The 19,000-nt window shown below is 38.8% G+C and overlaps 1 protein-coding gene across 1 annotated transcript in view; it reads right to left on the bottom strand.

The window, feature by feature from the left end:
- Positions 1-5,154: 5,154 nt before the first annotated feature.
- Positions 5,155-19,000, bottom strand: part of LOC120108589 (protein NPG1-like) — a 51,961-nt gene continuing 38,115 nt past the window's right edge. The window contains exons 4-5 of the mRNA XM_039122248.1: positions 6,968-7,115; positions 5,155-5,731 (exon numbers count right to left, since the gene is read on the bottom strand). Of these exons, the coding sequence (XP_038978176.1) occupies positions 5,412-5,731; positions 6,968-7,115 (468 nt within the window). The 3' untranslated portion in view covers positions 5,155-5,411. The remainder of the gene's footprint in view (positions 5,732-6,967; positions 7,116-19,000) is intronic.

Here is a 19,000-nt window from a genome sequence, read left to right as displayed (position 1 = left end):
AGTAGAGGATCACCGAGGCAGCACACAGTTGGTGAGGAAGCTTTGGGATTCACTTGGATGCTCTTCTTCTCTCTCTTTTACTTTGAATGGCCCTTTTGTGCTTTTGGGAGATTTCTCTTGTAATCTCTTTGAAATCTCTTCCCTAAATGTTCTCTCCCACTTCCATACCTTCTCCCCTAGCTCTCCTCTTGATTTTATAGCTTTAGATGGCGTGGAAACAAAAATCTAGCCGTTAGAGACAAAAATAGAGCCGTTGGAGTCAAGAAAAAACTAGCCGTTATGCCTCCCAGCGTGCTAGAGTCGACTCGGCTGAAGCAGGAGTCGACTCGGCTGAAGCAGAAGTCGACTCGGCTGAAATAGGAGTCGACTCGTGAATAGTAGTCTGCCGGCACTGTAGTTGGGAGTCGACTCCGCACTGTAGCGCTGAAGTTGGAGTCGACTCGAGCACTGTAGCGCTGAGAAACAACTCTCTGTCTTTTTGCCTGTTCTCAGTCGGAGTCGACTCGAGCACTGTTCCTTGAAACTCCAGAGTGCCAGAGTCGACTCTAAACTTCCAGGAGTCGACTCGAGGACTATTCTTTTGAATCTTTCTTTAAATTTGCTCCTCCAACTTGAATTCTTTGAACTTGAAACTTGGGCCAATGAAGTGTAGGTTTCTTCCAACTTTTCTTAAGAGCTTTTGAGGCCTTCTTGTATTTTTCCAACTTGCTATGTTTCTTGCAAAACAAATTATCTTTCTTCTTGCAACACAAACATTAGTATTTATACTTCAAGATTTTGTGATCATCAAAATCAATCTTTAAATCAATCTTTGGGTCATCAATCCTCTACCAGGGTTTAGATCCAGAAGATCCACTATCTATCGCCTTATCGTGGCTCACCCTCATCATCATCTTCATCCACTTCCTCAAATGAGTCTAGGATTTAGGAATCTTCCTTATCCTCTCATTTTGTACAGATTTTTAAGTTAATTTGAACTGAAACTAACTCCCATACTCCATACCTATAGTTTGAATGAATCATACTTGTATTTAAAATCTTTTACTTAATGAAAATTTACAGTTTAAATTCAAGTGGCATGTGTTTATCTATGGCAAGTTTCTTTACTGGATGGATATCTATAGGTTAAGTTCAAGTGGCATGTGTTTATCTATCCATTTTTATGATATGCTTCAATGTTGCAATTCTATTTAATAAATGGATATTTTAACTTGAATGTTTAAATGTTTCTCCATTTTTATCTTGTAAATTATTCTTCTCTTAAGTACCCTCATTATTGATAATGAAAAATGGGGGGAGAAATAAGTTCAAATGGAAGAAGAGTAAAAAGGGGGAGAAAAATTAAAACAAAAGAAGAATTGATGAAACATATCAATTAAAAGAGGAATCAATGGAAAACAAAAGTAAAGTCATAAGTATAAAGACATAGCATATGAACTACAATGGAAGTAAAGCAAAATGGCAATTTGAAATCCTCTTTTAAAGACATTCTTGTGGTTAAAGTAATTTTGATTTTGATGATGCAAAACAATTGAGTAAAAAGATGATTAATCTATTGCTTTGAGTTTGATTGATTGATTTCAGAAAACCAAGAAAAAAGTCTTTAGTAACTCTCAAATGAAGATCATCTATCTATAGTTCTACACCAAGAAATACAACTCCAAAAGGGTCGTGAAACAATCTTTCGAAGCTCACATGCAAATACAAAAAATTTCGTTCTGAGCTATCTCAAAAGTCGACCTTAAGTTTGCAATGAGTCGACCTTGGCACACTCTCACTGGCTGATATGCTTTCACAAACTGACTCTAGCAGATTGCGAGTCGATCCTACAATAGTTACAGAAGATAGACAAAAAAGTTATAAAATTCAACGTCTTAGCGAGTCGACTCATAAAGTACAAGAGCCGACTCCCATCTAACAAGAGTCGACCTTAGAGACAAGCAAGTCGACCTCTGAATGGCCAAAAAAAAAGATAAAAAGCTAAAAAATTTATTATATTGGTGAGTCGACCCATTAGAAACATGAGCCGACTCTAGTCAAATAAGAGTCGACCTCAGAAATAAGTGAGTCAACCCATGAATAGTTACAATGAAAAAATAGAGAGCAGTAAAACTCAATCTATTGAAGAGTTGACCCCTAACAACAACAAGTTGACTCCTGTCATCAGACAAGTTGACTCTTAAACTAAGAAAGCCAACTCCGCAATGGTCAAAGAAGAAAGACAGAGTGCAGCAAAAGCAACAGCAAGCTCGAGACGACTCCTGAAGATTATGAGTTGACTGCTGTAGTTCACGAGTCAACGCATGAAAATATCGAGTCGACCCCTCTGTGCCTGACAATAGTAATAGCCAGTTTTTCTATATGTCAAAATAGCTATTTTCATTTCATAACAGCCCTTTTAACCTGTCTAATAGCTAGTAGAGTATTCTAACTACTTCCAAATGGCATAAATACGTGGGAACACCAAGAGAACAAAAGAATGCACAAATAGCACAAATAGAAAAACAAAAAGAGAGCTTCAAAGAGAAAATTATTCAAGTGCATTCATTTAGAGCTGAAAGATCATATCTTCTACAACTGAGAGTTAGTAAAGTGCATTCAAGATCAATCAAAGCCAACCAACAGAGCCAGGCTCCATTTATTCCTTTGTATTTATTATTCAAGAGCTATACTTTATTGTGCTTATACTTTATTCTTTCTATACTAGTAACAAGCTTTAGAGACTAAAACTTAGGAGAAGTTCTATTCAGACCTTGAATTGAATTATATATGTTTTGATTGATTGCCTTGAAAATCAACAGGGTTAATTATGATCTCAGATAAATGTAGGATTTTGTTGATTGCATGTAAAAATCAACTGGATTTATTGTGAGCCTGGATAAAACAATCGGTTGTTGATTCTGGAGATAGGCTCGATGTAGGTTTTGGTTGATTGCCTGTGAAAATCAACTGGATTGTGAGCCCGTATAAAGCAACTGAACTGTATTCCTAGAAAGATTATTGTAAACATTTTTAAAAATGATGTCTTGGGAAGTGGACATAGGTGCTGGGCTGGCACCAAACTACTATAAATTTTGTGTGTTTGTGTTGTTTGATCTGCTTGCATTAATTTTCTGCATATTTACTTATTACTCATTTGTTAAAATTAATATTCATCTATCAAGTTTTATTCCACTGCATTACATTTAAGTTTCGAAAAGCCCAATTCATCCTCCACCCCCCATCTTGGGCTGTATAGCTGGGCAATAAGCTAGTGCTGGCTCCAAGGCATATCTGGATCCAAACTCCTTATACAACTTGTGTTATTAAGCATCCAAAACTACAAGCCTCACGCATTGCTCCACCTCTATTTTCAAGGTGTTTCAACACTTCCCCACAACATCATGGGGACTTGAACATGTACCTAAGAGACAAGAAGCCGACTAACCATAATAACAAAATTTTTCCAATTATTTTTGACTTTTCTCTTGACCAAATGATTGGTAAACTATATTTTTCATTCTATGTCCCAAGAAATTGTTTATTCTTTTATTACATAAATTTATATTTAAATTTTTTTATCTCTCTGTGCGTCACATGGATATCATACTTGTTCCCTTTTAAAAGATAATATGGTATGTCTTAACGCAAAACAATTCATAAAGTTGAATATAATAATTTAGGTGGGCTTTCACCCTTCTTTCTCCTCAAAAAAAAAAAAAAAAAAAAAAAAACTATTCAAGCATCATATATTACTAGCTTTACTATGTTATGCCAGATTCCACAATTGCATCTCTTATTTTTGCATGATTATATCATAAAAATGAAAGTTGATACAATCTTTTGACCTTGCTCTTCATAAAGTTCCTCCTCACTCTCACGAAACTAAAATTCAGTTTTACAATTAGCCAGGTCTTTCTCTTTTTACCGATGTGGATGTCATTTAAGGTTGATAAAAACTACAACAACCCAAGACATCATCCCAAAAAAAATAACCGAAAGGTATTACTTGGGTTCCTTTGTCACCCAATGCATAGCCGAGATGAGTGACTAAACACATGCCCATATGGATCTTCAAATCTAAGTAGATCTTGCATACTTATACAGAAGAAAAAAAACCCAAATAATATCTTTTGGCTAGCTTTTTCTAAATGAGATTCTTGGTTGTTACAAATATAGATCCAAAGAGAGATCACTAAACTCAAGCAGCACATGAGCATCAGCTTGGCATCTTCACAACTTTATCATCAGGAGAGAGCTACAACTTGCCCTATCTTATCATTACTTGCATCAAATGATGTTTCTTTTTTTCTCTCATTTATGTTTTCCCTAGCTTGTGGTTTTGCTTCTAAAACACCATATGATACATGCTGCCACCCAGTGAATTTTATTGCAATGTATATAATAAAGTTTCAGGATTTTCAGATCAACCGACCATCCTTCAAATCAGCTCCTAACTCTGAGCTTAACCTTCTGAAAGAAAAATATTTTGTTCACTTGTCCATCTATAACCTATACTTCTTGCTTCCTAGTAGCATAAGCTCTAAATTTTACAATTCATAAGATACAATTAACTCACCAACATTCTTGTAGTTCACAATCAACAATGAAAATGTATAAAATATTAATATTATAACAAACTTGTCATAAGATTAAGAAACAGAACTCTTTAGCTGCGCAAAGACAATCAATGCACATGGTTAATAGAATGTTGATAGCCACCAATAAAAAGCCGATAACAAATTTTGATGGATTATATTTGATAAAAATCATACCATCGACTTCCTCCAGATAAGACATGGAGTGCATGACAAGCAACCCATTTTGCCAAAAAACAATTACACTCCACATGGTTTTGGCGCTGGTATCATCTGCCAGTTTCCTTGGGAATAGCGGCCTGGATTCGTTCTGGTCGAATCCAGTATAGGTCTTCTCTTTCTTTTCATGCAAAAATTCATATATTATTTTGCTTTCGGCATTAAGCTCTCAACTGGTGAAACACAAAAGCTTCCAGTAATATACTCAGTGAGACCACAAACATTGCACACATAACCTTCTGTTTTACGGTACTCTTTATCAGACATCACTGCGATTCATACAGCGATCAGAGTCTGCCTGCTATCAACAACTGCTGGCAGTGCGAATCAAAAAGGAAAACCAAGGGAAGAATTGATATGATAAAATGTACATGATCAACAGTTCTACTACTCTAAATGACAACCAACTAAGACAAATTGCCTTCTAATGTTTCTCATTAGATAAATCTAAATACTGGCCAGGATGCAACAGCGGTGATACAATTACAGAGGAAAAAAAGAAAAAAAGAAAAAACCACCAAACTAAGCTCTATAAATACAATCTACAGCTGAAATTCAATTCTCTTGGTTATGTACCAGGAAGGGAAAATTTTGATGGGGCCCTCCATTGAAGGCTTATGAGATCGAACTGAAACACTCTACAGGATCTGATTCTTCTAGCATGGATGCTGCTTGGAAGCAGTCCGCTGCATCAACCAGCCTCCCCTCGTCTCTATGAACCAATCCCAAGTAATACCAGGCAAGTCGACTCGTGGATTCAAGTCTTAGAGCATCTGAGAGGAAGCTTCTGGCCACAGGCAAAGATTTCAAGCCTTTCTTAGAGAGAAGGGAACCAACCGACACCTTGCAGGGCACATGGTCCAGCTCCATTGAAAGGGCATTGCTGTAAGCAGCCAATGCATCTTTAGTCTCTCCACGGACCTCATACATAGAACCTGATAAATCACAGGTACAAAGACTGTCAATCTCTTCCCAGTTTTAATGATGTCAGCTGTTTATTTTGATACAAACCCAACAAAAAGAATCTGGTAGGACTATAATCTGAGCCTATAACATCGCACCAGGAATAACTTGTTTGTGAATTCAATGCTTGGACACATGCAAGTAACATTGAAAGTTGATCAAACCTTACAAAAACTTAAAATCCCACAAGAAAAATAAGCAAAAAATAAAGAGAGAAGATAACATATGTGGAGGCCAAAAGTCAACCTTCGATCTTGGTGCTTAACTTTTCCTCTTTAAAAGAACTCTTTCTTTTGTTGAAGTCAAACTTAATGAAGCTAGAAGATATCATAAAGGAAGGAAAAGGACTTGACACTGAGAATTCAAGACTTAGTTAGATTGCATTAGCGACAACTGTGTTAGATTCAAATGAATATGTACTTGTTTTTTATTTTTAGGAGTAACATCCCAAATCTGAATTACCATTGTTTTTCTATTTGAATTATACTTCTAAAATAATCCATGAAGCACAGTTGCAGAAGTCAGTTGAAGCCAACAACAAGATACAGCTTAAAATACTGACTTCCTAGCAGGATTAGCTTATCTTCAGGAAACAATAGTTACTGGTTGTAGTACTTCCATACGTTGATAGGTTTCTTGCCAACGAATGAACACCTATTGTAATAAAAGAAGGCTAAAAATTTTTCAACATCAAAAAAAAGGGTTGACCATCTTATATTGTTGCAGTGAAGTTGTTAAAAGAAAAATCTACATCAAGAAAAAAGAAATCGGCAATCTAAGAATCTCGTAATGAAGCATTTCTGTAAGTATGCATGCACACATAGACCTCATTACAGGGTTCTTAGATTGCCAGGTACCTTATTGATTTAGGAATTATATGTGGGCATTACGTGCATGCAAAGATGCAGAGCATAGATTGCCAACTCCTCTGTTTAATGTAGAAAAATTATTTAACAATTCACTTCATAACAAGAATTTTAGATTTCCTCCTCCTATTTGATGTAGATAATTTTTTTAACCTTCTTTATGCCAAATTACATCCATTTCAGGAAGGAACGAACCTGCTTTTGCACAAGATGAACATAAATAACCAATATGATAAATTGTTAGCTGTGGATAAATCAAAAGCTTTCTATTAGTTCAGCGGTACCAAAAAACCAGTAAACTATAACAGAGACTATTGCATAGATGAAAAGTCTGGTCTCTACCTTCTGTATGCAGTACAGCAGCAGAGTATGGTTTCAGTGCCCTAGCCTTCTCCAAGCATATCTCAGCATCTTTCCAATGGGAAAGGCTAGAGTATAGATTCGCAAGACCTTGCCACACTTCGAACTCACTGACCTTATCATCCTCAACCTGATGGAACATCAACATAGAGATTAAGAACTAAAGAGAGAACTTTTCCAAGTAACAAGCAAAGCTTCCTTCCATGACTGATGGTCATTTTGGTCCTAAAGCACCCTCTTGAAAGTTGGAAAATAACTAGGGATACTGAAAACAAAACATGCAAATAAAATCTCCAATATGGTGACACCAGTCACCTATAATCATAAATGATCAATATGTCACATGCATATAGGAGCTTGGCACTATGTGCATGCATGCTCAAACACATGTGAGCACATGTACATACACCGTAACAGGGATTCTCATAGACATAAGTTTACTATCTCTCATCATACATTTCCCTTACAATTGTTAGGTACAAGCTTCGATTTAACCAAATAGGAGACCACTGGTTCTATTGTAAATTAGCTCATTCAAGCAAAAGGATAATCGTTTGTATCAAAGTTTGCCGTACCATCCTGAATCACTTGGTTCAGAACGTACCAAGCCATACCGAGGGTGAACCAGCATGGTTCATCCCCTGGGTTCGAAAAATAAAGTGAAATACTTTAAATTGAGTGGTTCGAGCAGTACCGGTGGGAACCGAGCATGGGATCTGTTTAGCAGACCCCCCTCCCCCCACCCCCAACTAATAATTAAGAGGGAGGGGCAAAGATTTTTTAAATCCTGAAAAATACAAAAAAAAGGCAAATTTCACTGATTTCAAGCCAGATCGAAGCTCAAATTACGTAAAATACCTCTCCTCCTCATTTCAAGTTTTTTTTTTTTTGTTTAGAGGCTGAAAATCGGGACTACAATGGAAAAATGGAGGGAGATCATGCCAAATTTTTCAATTTTGGCATGATTTCATGATATGCTGTAGATCTATGGATAATCTACATAATACCACCAAAATCATAATTTTTCATTAACCTTATAAATAAAAATATATATTTTTGAATTAGAAATTAAAAAATAATTGTCAAAAAATTCAGTAAAATCAATAGCATGATTAGGGGTATGATGCTACTCGCTATCAAAATTTGGTGTTAATTTATTTAAGTTAGGCATGATCATGTGCACCTAATAGGTCCAAATTTAAATAAATTTGAAAAATAAGTAGTATTGTGTGCATCCCCACGAGCTAAAAAGAATATATGTAACATCCTTGATAGAGTGTTACATAGATTCGAAGTCAAATTAACTTTTTAAATATCTTATATTTAAAAATTATTTTTAAATAAAAATAAAAATATTAAAAAAAAATTATGAAAAATTTGTAAAATATATGGATAATGCAGAAATATTTTCTGTAATAGAAAACTAATTTTTTTGCTTGCAGTAAAAATTCACTATTTTTAAATATTAATTAAATAATGATACTCTAAGATAAAAATATATCTAGCATCCTAGTAAGGGTTCTACATTATTTCGAAATAAAATAAATTTTATTGTTATTTTAACATAACATTAATTTATTAATTAAAACTTAATTAAATGTTATTTAATGAAGTGTAGAGATTATTAAAAAATTCATATTACATGTAGATAATGTTTGATTATTTTTCTCGCCTAATTTGGAATGTGCTCGATAAATTTGCAGAAATGGATCCACACAGAAAGAATAACCTAAAGCATGATATTGGTTAGGATCATGGGTCATGCCTCAGGCCAGCACCATTGGAGATACAAGCGGTGCGACGCAGAGTTCAAGAGAGGAGGAGTAACTAAGTTGAAGTAACTAGGAATAACCCGTGGTTACCCTAATGTGCCCATTCGTTGGAAAAGCCAGCAAAAGGTTGAAGCAACATCTAACCAATACTTCGCCAATTTCAAGGCGGCGAAGCAAAAGGCAATAGAGCGGAGGTCGAATGCCGAGCAGCACAACCACCATCATATCTCTAGAGATTCGGAGGGTACTGAGTAGTTCGTGCCCAATGATGAGAAGAAAATTTAGGCTACCATCCAGGCAGGCCTAAATGACCGGTAGTAGTAGGACAAGATTGCCAAGCACAGGGCATAATTTCAGGTTGGGCCTTCTCAATACAAGTCATGCTCTGGTTCTAGAGCCACTAGGACAAATCCAGATTTGAAGAGGACCTCCATAAAAAGGTTGTCACTGGAGGTAGCAACTGGTTAATATCCATGTTTGGGACCTTTGGCGGTAGGAAAGGAAAGAGTTCTCTAGGGAGATTCTGCCAAGGGCCACTATTCATGATCGAGATCCTTATACATTCTCAAGTAGTGATTCAAAGTAGCAGAGGATAAACATCATGCTAGTAAAGGACAACGACTTGTGGAGAGCCACTGCATTGTGGTTCCACTTTAGCCATACCCTAGCTAATGCGGTGACAACACTTATTATCGGTCTGCCTTCACCTCCATCTACAGTGTCGGACCGAGTATAGATCCGCCAAGGCCAAAGATTATCTATGTCGATCTACTAGACAACAATAAGGAGTTACAGAAATGGATTGCCTCCTACCAAAGTAAGTGAGACATATGTATTGACTGTAATATGTGATGGTTGGACAAATCCCAGCAGACGAAGTGTCATCAACTTTTTGACCTAATGTGACATAAAAACTTTCTTCCACAAGTCAATTGATGGTTTCAATTAGGTGCACGATACTTAGTACATTCTCAGATTGATGAAGATAATTGATTAGATAGGAGAGCATAATGTCAGGTAGGCGGTCACCGATAATGTCCATAGAAAAAATATATTTCAGACTCCATGTGCTGCATATTGCATTGATCTCATGTTGATGGACATCGAAAAATAATACAGAGTGAAGAAGATTATGGAGTTAGCTCAATCCATCACACGGTTCATCTACAACCACACATAGGTGCTTGCTTTGATGAGGAAGTACATACATCTTGATATCAGCAGTCACATGATTTGATGAACTACATTGCACTTGATTGCCTCCTTGAGAAGAAAGCAGACCTGCATCAAATATTCGTTAGTTGCAAGTGGCAAGAGAGCAGGTATGCCTGAAATCGACACTGAAGGGAGTTATATGGAAAGCTTGGAGACAAGCCAGCAAGTTTGGCAACAGGATGACAGGATTGTGAAGGCTATCAAGCCATTTTATATAGTGCTAAGGACAGTGGACGGTGATAGTTACCCACAGATGGGCTTTCTTTACTATGTGATGATGGCTACCAAGGCACAGATTGGGAAGGCAAATCTCAGGCATGCGCAGGAGTATATTGATATCATCAATCAGAGGTGAGGTTATAAGATAAGTAGAAAGTTGTATCTAGCAGGTAATTTCACTTATATACCTGTTTGTCATATATGGTTGTGTATTTTGAGTAAAATTGTTATATGAAATCAATTGCAAACTATATTGATAGCTTACTATTTGAACCCAAAGTTCCAATACACCATCCCTAGGATAGGTACAAATGAGGAACTTTTAGCTACCCTGCATTATGTATTTTATAAGATGGAGCATGATCCGAAGGTTGCTGCCCTATGTCAAGAAGAGGTGAGTTAACTTTGTCAACACGTGTAAATAATTAATGTCATGTAACTTGCATGATGTATCTTTTCCGCGAATGAAAAGATTTAGGGAGGTCTCAACAAGCTACAACAACCCAACAGCTATAGCAAGCAAATAGAGAATCAGTCCAAGTATTTTAAGATATGGACTACAACTGTTACTTAGATGTTATACAATAAGTATTTAGTATTGTCTGATACAAGGTACGCCGAACCGGTACCGGTCGGCGTACCAGTGGCGAACCGGTCCGCTGTGGGAAAACGCGCCCGTGCGGTTCCCAACGCACGCGGGCGTACTACCCCGCGCATGGGCACAGGTGCGCTTCCCCGCGCAAGGGACGCGCGCGCGGGACATGTGATGAGACCCTCAGCCCGTCGAGCCACATCCAAGGAGGTTTGGCCGAGACCAAGCTCAACTAAGGCCAAGACTCGGGCCAAATCCACTACATAGAAGTCTGCCCAACACTTGGTCAAACATGGATGCAACCAAAATCCGGGAGCATCACACACCCGGTCAAATGGACTAAAAGCGGTCCTCAATCGAAAGGCACAACACAGCAAATTCAGATGTGCAGCAGCGAACCCAAGTCTAGGAGCAACCCGAACCTAGTCAAGTGGACCAAGGCCGGAGCTCAATCAAGCAAGGGTTCGACCACCCAAAGCTCAGCCAAGAAGTGTGCCCAACCCCATGAATCAGCACCCAACCGAGCACAAGGGAGCCGTGCAAATCAGCAACATGCGCACGGGCTGAACCCAAGCAAATCAAGCCATATGTGGCCAAGCCCGACCACATTAGCACATGGAAAATCAAGCACAATCCAAGGACCAACACATCAGCAAGATCATTCATCACATGTGCGCCGAACCAGCAAAAAAGGAAGCCCACGGCTAGAACAAGCAACATCAGGCCGAGACACATGGCCAACATCCAAGAGCAAGCCAAGGAGTAGATATGGTAAGGCTCTCAAGATAGCTCTCGGCCAGCACCATGGACAACAGGCCGTGACACATGTCCAGCATCCAAGGGTGTGCAAAGGAGCAAAGAAGGAAAGGCTCTCAAAGGCAGAAAAGGAAGCACTCGGCCAAGACAACAGCAGGCTCGGCCGAGCCATGTGTCAAGCATCCAACGCGCCAAGAGTGCCATGTCAGCAATCCGTGGGAGAACCAACAGCCAAAGACCAAGCCCCAACCAGCCAAGATAGGATCCTCTACAGATTTCATAGAAGGATTCAAAGGATTTTCCATATGAAGCGAATAGAGGGCAGCTGCGGCCTAGATGCATCAAGCTGGGAGATCAAAGGACCTAAGGAGTGTTAGAAGTATGCCCTAGAAGCCAATTTGGCTGACGCATTATTTTATTCTGGAACATAAATTTGTACTTGACCTAATTAAGTTGGGCATTCTTTTCATTCATGTTCTTATGTGTCCATGAATCGTCCAAGGAATTAATAAGATGATGACGCATATTCTCAAGAGTTGAGAATTTGAGACATGTGTCATTGGTGATTAATTCCTGAATTGCTCCTGATCGATGGATCATCAAGAGGACGGTGATTGATCCGCTGACATTAGTGCACATATTGCTTTCTTTGATGGACGAGTCTTGAGTCCACAGTGTAGGGACACTAGAGCAATTGTGCAAGTGCTTGTTAGAGAACAAGGGTACTGAGCGTGACCAAGACAAGAAGTCACTTAGATGTCTATCCACTCGTCAGTGACTTGCTTGATGTTGCAGTAGTGTGACTGGTCCTTTGACCTGCGATGCTTCGGCTGCTCACAGTGAGGTTATTGTAGTTTGACTGCACACATACATGGTCTCTAGCCATATGGGTCCATGCAGTGTAGATTGGCTGCAGTAGGTTGGAGTAGGGTATGCACCTATAAGGAATCTATCGACCTTGATAGATAAGGAGAGATCCTATGTGATTTATAAGACTGAGTTCGTAAGACCTTGGCCGGGGCAGTAAAAACAGTGGAGAAAGAGTTTTTCACTCTCGAACTTAAGTCGAATAAATCTTGACATATGACAGACAATGGGGTTTGACGAGTTGTCCATGACCTCCGTCCTGTAAGGATCCACGATAGTAGGACTATATCACACGATAACTGCACCTAGAGGTTCATTATTCCATTCTGCTGGGTAGCCACTACATGCTGCTAGGTGTCACTGGTGGATGGTGAGACTCACAGGGAATATCTCGATGATCGATCAACCCTGATGAGTTGAATTGGAACTGTTCCAACCCATTGAAAGGAGTTTTCAATGATATTGTGATAGAGATTGCAATATATCTCACTACCAGTCAGAATAGAACCGATGGGGTCACACACACTAGAGGTATTGACCGATCAGATGGTTGAAACGTGATTATGAATCACAAGAAATCAATTCGATTGATAATCAGTTGAAGAAGGAACAATGGGAATTAATTAATTGGACTTAAAACACGAATCCTACTTGGAGTAGGATTCCTGAAATCCTAATTGGATTAGGACTGGGAATCCTACTTGGACTAGGACTGGAAGTCCTACTTGGAGTAGGATTCCTACAATCCTAATTAGATTAGGATTTTGAATTCAATATGGATTCCTACTTAGAATAGGATTCCTAGAAGTCCTAATTAGATTAGGACTTCGGATTCAAATAAGAGTCCTAATTGGATTAGGACTAAAATTAAATAAATCATAATTGGATTAGGATTTCTTAAGTCCAAATTAATTATTAATCTAATGAATTAACAAGACTCCTAATTGGATTAGGATTGAAAAGTTCAATTGAGTCATAATTGATTTGAGTTCTAATTAGATTAGAACTTACCTAGATTAAACCCAATTGGTTCAACTTTGGACTAAGCCTAATTAGATTAGGACTTACCCACATTAGGGCCTCCCAATCCTTACTTAATGAGGACTAGGGCAACACAAAAGGGAGGGGCTCACGCCCCTCCTCTTTCTCTTGGTTGGTGCGGCAACACAAGAGGGGCCAGCGCCCCTCTTGGAAAATTGTAAGGAGCTCCTAATTAGTAGGAGCTCCACACGCCATAAAAGGGATGCAAGGGGGCAGCACCTAGGGCATGAGAATCCTCTTCCCTTTCTAGCCGTGAGCCCCCTTCCTCCTCTTGGTTTTCAGCCGCAAGCAAGGGAAAAGAAAAGAAAGGTGTTGGCGGCCCTCCTCCCTCCTCCCTCCTCCCTTCCTTCTTCCAACGCAGGGAAAAAAAAAGGCTGCAAGTAGCCTTTGGTTCTTCTCCTTAGAGCCTCCTTCTTCCTCCTCCCAAGCATAATCAAGAGTTGATTCAAAGGGAGAAAATCAGCCATCTAAAATAGTCTCTGCAAGGGAGCTAGCACCCCGGAGAGACAAGGAAGCTTTGATCGGTCCTCTGCTTCGTGTGGATACCCGTAGAGGCCGGACGCGTGAACGGCTTCAAGCGAACCTTCATCCTAAACCACGAACTTTAGTTTGCGGTGATCATCTACCCGCACAAGGTAAAGATCTGATCTTTATAATTAGTTTAAAAATTTTTAATTCTAATCTATCTACGAACGGTTATTCAACAACGTTCATAGGATGAACGTCGATCCCGCACATGCCTCTTCTGCTGCCATCTGAATTTTTTTTTAATTTTCTGCGGCATGGGCGGGTTCCCAACAGTGGTATCAGAGCCTAGGTTTCGTAGATTAAGGTTAGAATTAATTATAAAAAGGCATGTTAGATCTGAAATTTAAAAGGTTATGTGTGCTGAAATTTTCTGCATGCAGAATTTTTCAGGATTGCTGATTTTTGCATGCTGATTTTTATGTGATAAATTGATGATTCTAATTGCATTGTTAATTCAATTACAAAGTTTAGAATCATGTTTAGCATGATCAGCAACCCATGCCATAAGATAATCAATTAGATTTCAGATCTGAAAATTATAATTGTTGCATGTGGTGATGATCATTGGATTCAAACCCTTTTGGTATCAATTGTAAAGACCTGCGATGTGATCTGCAATGTCATGTAATTTTTCAGATGCTTGCATGCATCTTATTTGATGTTTTGAGAGGCTTGCGTGCCTACTAAAAGGGGATGTAATTTATTATTATTTTTATTTTTTATCTGGTTGTATTTCTGTGATGTGATGTACGTCAACGATCAAGTCGAAGACAGTGCATGAGATGAACGGCGATCTGAGCGGTTGATGGCGATTGGATCAAGAGTTGATCAGGGATCGAATCAAGGAGGCTCGGGACCAATTCAAGAGTTGAAGACCAGTTGATCGATTGACGTGCATGTGCTTATAATATTACCCAATTAGAATCCATGATCATCACCTATTTAAAGTTTAGCTTTATTGCTGCGATTATAACTGCCTGTGATGTGCTATTTGCATGTGATGCAAATGTGAGCGGGGTAGATAGATTTACATGTAATGCAAACTAATAGACCAATCCAAATGAGACCTAAACTAAAACCTCCTCAATCAAGTCGAGAATGAACAAACATGAGCGAGTCATATTAGATTAATTGATCTAATTGGTGTCTAGGAAAGCATGAAAGGGGGTTACTTAATTAGGACCTTACTCTCTGAGTAAGGGGAGCCTCCCACCTGCTTAACTGGCCAATTGTTCGATTACCTCTTATGAAGAGCTCAAGTTGCAAACACTAAGACCCGATTAACCGATATTAAGTCCATAGGTCGTCCACCGTAGTAGAGCTGCTAAGGTCTTTCTGATGTTGATTTATCTCGGCTGGACACAGTAGGCAAGTTGCATCGGGAGACTGGACCTCTCTATAGATATGAGATGTTGTAGAGTAAAGGTGGGGTTGGGCACCAATAACTGTTAGGTGAGGACCCAATGACAACTTTATTTCTACGGTTATACAGTGGGTCTAACTTAACTAAGGAATGGAACCAATAACTGTTAGGTGAGGTCTTCATGACTTAGAGACCAAGTAGCACTGCAACATGCTTGAGAAGCATTGTACAAGAGTATACACTCATCTATTTATGTGTCACCAATAACTGTTAGGTGAGGTGGCATGTAAATCGGTGGGACTGCAGTACCCACTAAAAATCCTAGTCGTGTAGAATTTTCGATTTTCTACCAGGGGAGTGTGAGGAATTCGAGAAAATAGTGGGAGGTACATTTGTTCTAAAAAGACCCTAGAACAAATTAGGATCAAGTACAAAATTCTAACTAGAATCTTTACTCTCTGAGGATTATAATGTCAGCTTCTAGACTTTTAACTCATATCCTATAGAACAACCGTTTGACCAAACCCAATTATAAAGACTGGTTCAGCAAATTTCAAAATAGTTTTGAATTGTGAGAAATTAGGGTATGTGCTAGACCATGGAATCCCCGTATTACCAATCTGTCCAATCATTGATCAGCGTAAGACGCATGCTAAGTGGACGAACGATGACAATAAAGTTAGATGCTACATAATGGCATCCATGTCCAATAAATTATAATGCCAGCATGAGAACATGAAGATTGCCAAGGACACATTAAATCACCTGCAAGAGTTGTATGGTGATTAGAGTCACGCAGCTTGGTTTGAAGTGTCCAAGAGGCTCTTCAAGGCCAAGATGCGCGATGGGCAGTCTGTCCATGATCATGGTTTGACCATGATAAAGGGCTTAGAGAAGCTTGAGAAGCTCGGCATGACCATGCACAAGGAATTGCAAACGGATTTAATCCCACAATCCCTTCTAGCTTCATATGAACAGTTTATAGTAAATTACCATATGAACAAAATTGTATGCACCAAAAACAGAATTGTTAAATAAATTGGTAACTACCTTAGGGACCTTGAAGAGTTCAAGGGGCATCGTTCTCGCTGTCGAGTTGGTTTCTACTTCCAAGAGAGAGTCTATTTGGAAGAAGAAGAAGCCTGCAAAGAAGCAGAAGACTGAGAAAACGCCAAGGAAGTTCCAAGAAAAAGGCCAATTGCAAGGAAAAGTGTTTCCATTGCATCATGGACGGCCATTGGAAGAGGAACTGTCCTACATACATGGGAAGCATAAAGAACATGAAGGGTGACAGACCTTAAGAAGGTATGTCAGATATGCTCAGGATACTTAGGGATTGTTACCTGTTGCTAGCAGAAATTTGATTTCTGTATCTTGTTTAGCACAGAAAGATTTTTATAAGACTACTGTTCCATTTATTTGATAAATAAATTGGTTCAACGTGGTTTTATGATTGACAGTCTCTATCACATACATATGGATGTATCTGTAAATATATCTGAGCAAACAGTGAATACCATAGGATCTAATAGATCCAGAAATGAGATAAATCTAAAGTATTTGTGGCACCTCAGGCTTGGCCATATAGGAGAAGACAGAATAAACAAATTGGAGAAACATGAGCTTTTTGGCTCATTGACTTTCGAGTCATATTCGATTTGTAAATTCTGCCTTCGAGGAAAGATGGCCAAATTATCCTTTGTAGGACACAGGAAGGTCCACTGAAATACTTACCCTAGTACACACTGATGTGTGTGGCCCATTCGATGTGCAGGCTAGGGGTTGTAATTTTTTACTTCATTTACCGATGATTACTCACGGTATGGATGTGTATGATACACAAATCTGAAACTTTTGAAAGGTTCAAAGAGTTGAGATATGAAGTAGAAAAATAAACAGAAAAACTCATTAAGGATCTTCAATCAAATCGAGGAAGTGAATACCTTAGTGGAGAGTTCCGTGATTATCTCGAGAAGAATGGTATAGTTTCATAATGGACTCCTTCTGGTACACCTCAGCTCAACGGAGTGTCAGAGAGGAGGAATCGGACTCTATTGGATATGGTCCGGTCCATGATGAGCTTCACTGATTTACCCTTGTTTCTTTAGATAGATGCTCTATTTTCAGCTATTTACTTATTGAATAGAATTCCTTTTAAAGTCCGTTCCTACCACACCATATGAGATATGACATGGTAAGAAACCGAGTCTTGGTTATCTCAAGATTTGGAGATGTCCAACTTAACTCAAGCGACAACAGGCGAACAAGATAGAGGATAGAATAATTAATGCTCGTTTTATAGGATATCCTAAAGAGTCATTAGGATACGACTTTTCATCCCAAAGGATCACAAAGTGTTTGTGAGCCTACATGCTATCTTCATGAAAAATAGTTTATCCTTGATAGAGACAGTGGGAGGAAAATTGAGCTTGAAGAGAAAGTCTCTAAAGAGCAACGAGCCATTATGCCTATAACACCTGTTTATATTAAGCCAGTACACGTAGTACCTCCTCCACCTCGTAGAGGAAGTGTTCCTCATGGGAGATAGAGATCAAGGTAAGGATCCCAATACCTACAACGAGGCGATGTTAGACATCAATTTCGAGAGATGGCTGGAAGCAATGAAGTCAGAGTTGGACTCCATGCATTCCAACCAAGTCTGAATCTTAGTAGATTCACCAAGAAGGTATAGTACCTATTGGGTGTAAATGGATCTACAAGAGGAAATTAAGTTCGGATGGCAAGGCTAGTGACGAAAGGTTATAGTCAGTGCAAAGGTACTGATTATAAGGATACTTTTCACCTGTAGCATTGCTGAAGTCCATTCGAATATTGCTTGCTGTTGCAGCATATCATGATACTGTGATGGTGGTCACAAGGTCTGTAAGCTGCAAAGGTCCATCTATGGACAAAAGCAAGTATCTCGGAGTTGGAACACTCGTTTCAACGATATAATCAAATCGTTTAATTTCATCAAGAACAAAAAGGAACCATGTGTTTATAAGAAAGTTAGTGGGAGGGCTATTGCATTCTTCGTATTGTACGTGGATGATATCCTTCAAATTGGGAATGATATTCCCATACTAACTTAGGTCAAGGTTTGGTTGTGTAAGGAATTCTCCATGATAGACATTGGGAAAGCATCCTATATTTTGAATTAAGGTCTATAAAGATAGATCTAAGAGGATGCTTGTCCTATCACAGAATAAGTATATAGAGGGAGTGCTGAAGAGGTTCGGCATGGAAACCTCTAAAAGGGAATCATTACCCCTTAGGCATGGGATAAATCTCTCCAACAAGATGTGCCCCAACACATCTGAAAAGATTCAGCAGATGAGCAAGATCCCTTATGCTTCGGCTATAGGGAGCCTCATGTATACCATGCAATGTATGTGATATGATATAGTATATGCTGTGAGTGTCACGAGCATCTATCAGTCAAATCCAGGCAAGAAGCACTGGATAGCTATGAAGAACAGTCTTAAGTACTTGAGAAGACTAAGGACATGTTCTTGGTCTTTGGGAGAAAATAACAGTTGAAGGTAGAAGGATGCACACATATTGATGATAGAAAGTCTACATCAGAATATGTGCAATGATGGTTCAGTAAATTGAAAGAGTTCCAAACAACCGATCATTGTAGATTCTACCTTAGAAGGTGA

Source organism: Phoenix dactylifera, unplaced genomic scaffold (assembly GCF_009389715.1).
Source record: "Phoenix dactylifera cultivar Barhee BC4 unplaced genomic scaffold, palm_55x_up_171113_PBpolish2nd_filt_p 001411F, whole genome shotgun sequence".
Taxonomy (NCBI): domain Eukaryota; kingdom Viridiplantae; phylum Streptophyta; class Magnoliopsida; order Arecales; family Arecaceae; genus Phoenix; species Phoenix dactylifera.
Note: the sequence above shows the minus strand (reverse complement) of the source record. Positions and strands in the feature narration are given on the sequence as shown.